The sequence below is a fragment of the Triticum aestivum genome, chromosome 2B, assembly GCF_018294505.1.
Source record: "Triticum aestivum cultivar Chinese Spring chromosome 2B, IWGSC CS RefSeq v2.1, whole genome shotgun sequence".
In the NCBI taxonomy this organism is placed as follows: domain Eukaryota; kingdom Viridiplantae; phylum Streptophyta; class Magnoliopsida; order Poales; family Poaceae; genus Triticum; species Triticum aestivum.
In genome coordinates this window covers 579194638-579202986 of record NC_057798.1, presented here as the reverse complement: position 1 = coordinate 579202986, position 8349 = coordinate 579194638, and the positions used below count along the sequence as shown (strand labels likewise).

The 8349-nt window shown below is 45.8% G+C and overlaps 1 protein-coding gene across 1 annotated transcript; it reads right to left on the bottom strand.

Moving 5' to 3' along the window:
* Positions 1–2136: 2136 nt before the first annotated feature.
* Positions 2137–3732, bottom strand: LOC123041702 (peroxygenase 1). The gene is made up of 6 exons (XM_044464279.1): positions 3471–3732; positions 3241–3396; positions 3036–3121; positions 2805–2899; positions 2578–2703; positions 2137–2457 (listed from the first exon to the last, which is right to left on the bottom strand). The coding sequence occupies exons 1-6, from the start codon at positions 3586–3588 to the stop codon at positions 2304–2306; spliced, it is 735 nt and encodes a 244-aa protein (XP_044320214.1). The 5' UTR covers positions 3589–3732; the 3' UTR covers positions 2137–2303.
* Between the last annotated feature and the right edge of the window lie 4617 nt (positions 3733–8349).

Below are 8349 nucleotides of genomic sequence, written 5' to 3'. Positions count from 1 at the left end.
GTTTGATTGGGACATTTGGAGAGTCTACAAAATATTAAGGTATCTTATTTTTTTATATGCACAGAGCTCTCATCGCGATAATGAAGCTTATAATTCAAGTTTGATATCTCACAAAATTCTATTCCTAAACCTCTTGGTACATGCAATCGCTTATTGATCAATATATTGTAATTATCACTTTTTGACTCTTATCAATTATTATCACCCCTTCTCTAATTATTCAACAGTTTTGAAACTAGGCAATTATCACTTCAAGAATACCATCAACTGTTAAGCTACCAGTTAGATGTGGATGCGATAAAATAAAGAAAATGTGCATCTTGTGATGGGACATAGCAAACGATCTGCCATCTGCCTAGGAATCCTAGCTGATTAGAATCTGCATTGTGAAGTAGACATAGTACTATTTACCACATCTGTTTCACCGGACTATTCTCCTAAGAGCAAGTATTGGGGCTTATCCAAAAAAATTAGTTAGTTGTTCTTAAATTGCAATAAACTCATTTTGCATTCATTTTTTTATGTTTCGTGCCACCATAAGTTACAATTTTCTATTCATTCTATTGGTAAAATGGATGGGCGCAACAATGCGCGCCATAAATGATCTAGTAATTGCATAATTGCACTCCATTTGCCGATATGGAAACCTTTTTTCTTTAAACCTGCCGATATGGAAACGTGAGGCGACACGTTCGTTGGATTTGACGTGTGTTGATCGCAAAGATGGAACGGTAGAAGTCCGCACGTACTTATGTACAACCTACATCTCACCTCTCCACCTTTGTTCCCATATCTCCCATGCATTCCTCGCCACCTTTCTACATCCCTCCTCTTCCACCCAGCTCGCCTCAGACATTGGTGTCACGCTCCGAGCCTTGCCTTGCCTGCGCCCCTCCATGAGTTTTGTCTAAACTTTTTTTATTGGCACGATATTTTGTCTAAAAAGCTTCAAACATGACCCCAAAAATTGAACATATACAGTTAATGAAATTAGGAACTGATCGTCTCAATGAAACTGTGACACCAATGTGCATCTTTTATTTAGAGGTTATTTCAAATCGAAGCACCGTTCTGTTCAATAGAAGGGATTAAGTGAAGGAGACTAAGGTTGGATAGTCTTATTCGACCGTTTCCTCTAAGCCAAGGTGAGAGATGCTTGAAACACCAGGCTGTGCGGGCAAAACACTAAAGACCAGCATCCAAACAGGTCAAACTTGGCCTCATTAAAGCAACACCTTATCGATCAATTGCTTCACTGGCTCTCTCCCACACTCGATCGTGTTCGTTGATAGTTTGACCGTTTAACCACTGATCATTTAACAGTTGCCAATTTGACCCTTTGATCATTAGACTATGTTGACCGTTGACTTTTCAAAGAATTTGAAAAGGTTCACAAATTTGCAAAACTTTATGAATTTTAAAAAAAATCATGCATTTGAAAAGGACCGAGCTACAAATCTGATATCAAATTTTTAAACATGCCAAATCAAAAAAAAATGCAGCAAATTACATGCCGCAAGCCTGGCAATTCCCTTCAGCAAGCAAGGCAAATCTTGGCATGTTCAGTTTTTTTTTAGGATTTGCCCTGTTTTCTAAAGGAAATTGGCATGCTCGCGACAGGCAATTTGCCATAAAAACATTTAATTTGTTATGCTTAAAAATCTGATGTCAATTTTTTAGCATTTTTGTTTGAAAAATAGTTCACATATTTGAAAATTGTTCATGAATTTGAAAAAATCATGAATTTAAAGAAATTTCATGGATTTAGAAAAATTTCATGAATTTTAAAATAAAAATTCATGCAAATTTAAATGAAAAATAAAATTAAAAAAATACCCGAACAAAAGCCGGCAAAAAAGGGACAAAAACAAAACACAGAGAACCGGCCACCAAAAAAACGCTACAAGGACCGCACTACGCTACTCTCATAAGTGGGCCGGCCCGTTGGTGAGGGTGTGTGCCAACATGGCCGAAATAAGGTTTTGTACCGTACATGGCCTAACTTCGTCTACGAGGATCCATGCAAAAAAAAAAACTTCATCTTCGACAAAAAAAAAATAGTGGGGGTCCTCCTTCTGGAGTTTCAGAGAGTGCAAATTGTTGGGCCGTACCCCAACCCGCGGCAATTCCATGCGATTGTTTAAAATTATCATTGAAAACGACTGTGTTTCTTTTCCTGATGAAACTTTGAGGAGGGCACAACTTATTACTTCATGGTAGGAGTACATGAGGATGTGGTAGCTAGTCCACAGTCCACACACAGTCTTAGACAGGAAGACATTCCGGGCCGGCAGCGTTGCATGCTACTGCTGCTTCCCGTGTGGCTGCCTCCTCTCGTCGGCGATGAACTCGAACAGGCTACCGTCGAAGCAGCGGCGAATGGCCTCCCTCGGAAGGTTCCCCTCCTCGTCCTTGGCGAGCATGTACAGCAGCATCCACTCCCCCTTGCTCGCCACCCTGAATCAACAAGTACCCATGGATTTATCATTAGAACGAACACATTTCTGCCGTTTGACCCGAGAGAATGGAGCAGAAAGTAAGCGTGCAAATGGTCCAACGTGTAAAACGAAATCAGACCATCCAAATGGGTCGTTCGCCTGCCGTTGGCCGTCGGTCATCATCCAGATCTCCCGGAACGTTAGCTTATCCGGCGACGAGCGGGCGTTCTTGCTGAATATGTTCTCGAAGTTCACCGGCATGTACCTATAAGCATTCACAATCGCACATATATGCCGGTCATGTAACTAGCAGATCACAGACCATTCTTAGCACTACTAGCAGAAAGTGTTTGATCAGTTACATACCTTCCCTCGGAGTCATAAGTCGCGGTGTCGCTGCCATGTTTGGCCCTGTGGATGTTGTCGATGTAGATTGGGAACAGCAGAGATGGTACCCAGCTCTGTGTCCGGAGCGATGAAAGATCAGATGAAAATTAAGTTGCTATATAAGATGTCGATACACAATGGGGTATGTCCTATCAGCCAGGGACTGTGGAGGATGTTCGTCGAGCTAAATTTGACCATTTCGAGACTTACAGGCAGAGTTGTGTAGCTCAGAGTAGTATGTATGCCTATTGCGATGAGGACGGACACGATCATGTTGAAGCCCAGTGCCCTCAGTCCTGAAACCAGTGCGATATTACCAACAACGAACACTTTTACTGGCTGCTCAACATGCTATCCGTGGAGGAAATTAAATTTTACTGGCTGCTACAACTGACGTATGTAACTGAAAGTTTACCTCGGTAAGTTTCCCATGGATAGATGACGCCGTCGCCATCCATGTCGAAGAAGGCGACATGCTGCTGCAGCACGCTCCTCTGCTGGTGCTGGTGACCGCCCTCCTTGCTCCCTCCAGGATGGTACACGTCCGGCGCCACCAGAGCTCGGGCCAGGTCTGCATGTCACGGGCCTGTAAGAATTCGCCGACCGGGGCAGCAGGGGAGGAATAATCGAAGAAGAATCACCCACAGGGCTTTGGGATGTGCTTCTCCAGGTCTGCTCGGACGGGCCGCCGGGCCGTCACGGGAGCCCCCTCGGCCACCGACGACAGCTCTTCTTCCCTGACCGCCCTAGCCTCCTCCGCCATGGCGCTCGGCTCGATCGCTCTCTCTGTATCACACCGTGCGTTGCGGAGGGATCAATGGTGTGTGTGTGGGGGTGAGTAAATTCTCTGGCCTTCTGCTCTTGTTATACGGGGCGAGGGCAAGGGCGGTGCCGCCGCGGCAAAGGCCGGTGGAGGTGTGTGCCGTGTACGCATATGGTTACGCGTGCAGCCCGGGGGAAGGGATGAGTGTGCTGACTCGTCCGTCATGCGGGGCGCCAACCTTCGCCGTGCCGCTCGGGTGGCCAAACGTGGCGGCCTTTGTCGTGGCACTCGTTCACGACATAGTTGCGGTTGGTCTGCTCAGCAAAGGGAGCGTTGGACGGCACCGTTGGTTTGGCCCGTCTCGCAGAAGTAAATGATACTCACAGGGTATCGTGGCGTGACGCCGTGGAAAAAACCACGCCGTTCCGGCCTACACGGGTTCACGGCTCCCTGCGGTCTGGCATATAGAGCGCGCCGACACGACACGTCCAACGATATAACACAACTGGTGAAGGAAGGAAGTTCGTGTTAAAAACGATAGTACGTATCACACAACTGGTGAATGATTTCGAGTGCGTGTGAATCTCACCTCGACTGAGGCGTTTTTCCTCTGCCCTAGCCGCCGCCGGAACCAAGCGATTAGGGAGGCGGATCTTCTTCCACGGATCTTCACCGGTCAGGACGTTGGCCTCCTCTCCCTCCGGCTGCTGCTCTGACAGCAGGAGGGAGGGGGACCCCGTTTCTTCGCTCTGTAGTTAGGGTTTGGATTTGTAGGTCGTGGTGCGTCGTTGCGGTGGTGGGAGCGGAGTCCGGACGAATAAATCTGTCTTAACTCTACTCCGACACTAGCGGTGCTCATCATGGCGGCGTCTCGGAGTTAATGGCATCGTGTGTTTGCCGATCCTTCAGGTCGGCGGCGTTAGGGTTCATGGATGGTGTCAGCGAGGCGGCGGTGGTGGCTCCATCAGGCGTGTCTCTCCTTCTGCTCTATCCTCATTGCTACGGCGTTATCTCCGACGTCATGGTGGAGCAGGGAGGTTTTGTCGTCCCGGAGTACGCGCAGACAGTTGTCTATGCAAGTGACAGCTGAAAGATGGTGCATCTTGTGCTGGGTTTGTGGTTGAAGGCTGACAGTTATGGTTTCCTCCTCCGGCGTCATAGTCGTGCGGGGGTGTCAGTTCTAGAGTTCGATGGCGTGTCCGGGGACATGTTGCCTCGGTCTGATTCTTTCAGCGGCAATGGTTTTGCTTCAAGAAAACAACTTTTGAGGTCCGTAAAGCTGTTGACCAGCGATGGAGGCGCGTCGAGCTCGTGTGAAGAGGTGATATGTCTCCTTTTTCTTAGTGGAGATGGACAGACGCTGGTCTTTCGCATAGGATTATCCTATCTTTTCAGTCATGTAATGTCGATGTTTATGTGTCTTGTAACTAAATCTTTATTTTATTAATGAGACACGTATTATCATGCAAGAAATAAAAGAATCTCATCTTGACTACGTGCTTTACGTAGATCGTTTTTCCTCTAGTCCTGGCGGTTGGAACTGAAGGAAATATGCCCTAGAGGCAATAATAAAGTTATTATTTATTTTCTTATATCATGATAAATGTTTATTATTCATGCTAGAATTGTATTAACCGGAAACATAATACATGTGTGAATACATAGACAAACATAGTGTCACTAGTATGCCTCTACTTGACTAGCTCGTTTATCAAAGATGATTATGTTTCCTAACCATGGACAAAAGAGTTGTCATTTGATTAACGGGATCACATCATTAGGAGAATGATGTGATTGACTTGACCCATTCCGTTAACTTAGCACTTGACCGTTTAGTATGTTGCTGTTGCTTTCTTCATGACTTATACATGTTCCTGTAACTATGAGATTATGCAACTCCCGTTTACCGGAGGAACACTTTGGGTGCTACCAAACATCACAACGTAAGTGGGTGATTATAAAGGAGTACTACAGGTGTCTCCAGAGGTACATGTTAGGTTGGCATATTTCAAGATTAGGTTTTGTCACTCCGATTGTCGGATAGGTATCTCTGGGCCCTCTCGGTAATGCACATCACTATAAGCCTTGCAAGCAATGTAGCTAATGAGTTAGTTACGGAATGATGCATTACATAACGAGTAAAGAGACTTGCCAGTAACAAGATTGAACTAGGCATTGGATACCGACGATCGAATCTCGGGCAAGTAACATACCGATGACAAAGGGAATAACGTATGTTGTTATGCGGTTTGACCGATAAAGATCTTCGCAGAATATGTAGGAGCCAATATGAGCATCCAGGTTCCGCTATTGGTTATTGACCGAGAATAGTTCTAGGTCATGTCTACATTGTTCTCGAACCCGTAGGGTCCGCACGCTTAAGGTTTCGATGACAGTTATATTATGAGTTTATGAGTTTTGATGTACCGAAGAAGTTCGGAGTCCCGGATGAGAACAGGGACATGACGAGAAGTCTCGAAATGGTCGAGACGTAAAGATCGATATATTGGACGACTATATTCGGAGTTCGGAAAGGTTCCGAGTGATTCGGGTATTTTTCGGAGTACCGGAGAGTTACGGGAATTCGCCGGGGAGTATATGGGCCTTAATGGGCCATACGGGAATAGAGGAGAGAGGCCAAAAGGAAGGAGGCCTGCGCCCCCCCTCTGGTCCGAATTGGACAAGGGGGGCAGCCCCCTTTTCCTTCTCCCTCTCCTCCTCTTTTCTTCTCCAACAAGGAAAGGAGGAGTCCTACTCCCAGTGGGAGTAGGACTCCCCCCTTGGTGCGCCTCCTCCATAGGACGGCCGCCTCCCCCCTTGCTCATATATATATTGGGGCAGGGGGACACCCCAAAGACAACAACAATTGATCCTTGAGATCTATTAGCCGTGTGCGGTGCCCCCCTCCACCATAGTCCTCCTCGATAATATTGTAGCGGTGCTTAGGCGAAGCCCTGCGACGGTAGAATATCAAGATCGTCACCACGCCGTCGTGCTGACGGAACTCTCCCTCGACACTCGGCTGGATCGGAGTTCGAGGGACGTCATCGAGCTAAACGTGTGCTAGAACTCGGAGGTGTCGTAGTTTCGGTGCTTGATCGGTCAGGCCGTGAAGACGTATGACTACATCAACCGCGTTATTCTAACGCTTCCGCTTTCTGTCTACAAGGGTATGTAGATTACACTCTCCCCACTCGTTGCTATGCATCACCATGATCTTGCGTGTGCGTAGGAATTTTTTTTGAAATTACTACGTTACCCAACGGTGGTATCAGAGCCTGGTTTTATGCGTTGATGTTGTTTGCACGAGTAGAACACAAGTGAGTTGTGGGCGATACAAGTCATACTGCTTACTAGCATGTCATACTTTGGTTCGGCGGTATTGTTGGATGAAGCGGCCCGGACCGACATTACGCGTACGCTTACGCGAGACTGGTTTTACCGACGTGCTTTGCACACAGGTGACTAGCGGGTGTCTGTTTCTCCAACTTTAGTTGAAACGAGTGTGGCTACGCCCGGTCCTTGCGAAGGTTAAAACAGCACTAACTTGACGAACTATTGTTGTGGTTTTGATGCATAGGTAAGAACGGTTCTTGCTAAAGCTCGTAGCAGCCACGTAAAAATTAGCAACAACAAAGTAGAGGACGTCTAACTTGTTTTTGCAGGGCATGTTGTGATGTGATATGGTCAAGACGTGATGCTATATTTTATTGTATGAGATCATGTTTTGTAACCGAAGTTATCGGCAACTGGCAGGAGCCATATGGTTGTCGCTTTATTGTATGAAATGCAAACGCCCTGTAATTGCTTTACTTCATCACTAAGCGGTAGCGATAGTCGTAGAAGCAATAGATGGCGTAATGACAACGATGCTACGATGAAGATCAAGGTGTCGCGCCGGTGACGATGGTGATCACGATGGTGCTTCGAAGATGGAGATCACAAGCACAAGATGATGATGGCCATATCATATCACTTATGTTGATTGCATGTGATGTTTATCCTTTATGCATCTTATCTTGCTTTGATTGACGGTAGCATTTTAAGATGATCTCTCACTAAAATTTTCAATAAGTGTTCTCCCTGAGTATGCACCATTGTGAAAGTTCTTCATGCTGAGACACCACGTGATGATCGGGTGTGATAGGCTCTACGTTCGAATACAACGGGTGCAAAACAGTTGCACACGTGAAATACTTAGGTTAAAACTTGACGAGCCTAGCATATACAGATATGGCCTCGGAACATAGAGATCGAAAGGTCAAACGTGAATCATATAGTAGATATGATCAACATAGTGAGGTTCACCATTGAAAACTACTCCATCTCACGTGATGATCGGACATGGTTTAGTTGATTTGGATCACGTGATCACTTAGATGACTAGAGAGATGTCTGTCTAAGTGGGAGTTCTTAAGTAATATGATTAATTGAACTTAAATTTATCATGACCTTAGTCCCGGTAGTATTTTGCAAATTATGTTGTAGATCAATAGCTCGTGTTGTTGCTTTCATATGTTTATATGTTCCTAGAGAAAATTGTGTTGAAAGATGTTAGTAGCAATGATGCGGACTTGGTCCATGATTTGAGGTTTATCCTCATTGCTGCACAGAAGAATTATGTCCTTGATGCACCGCTAGGTGATAGACCTATTGCAGGAGCAGATGCAGACGTTATGAACGTTTGGCTAGCTCAATGTGATGACTACTTGATAGTTTAGTGCACCATGCTTAACAGCTTAGAATCGGGACTTCAAAGAC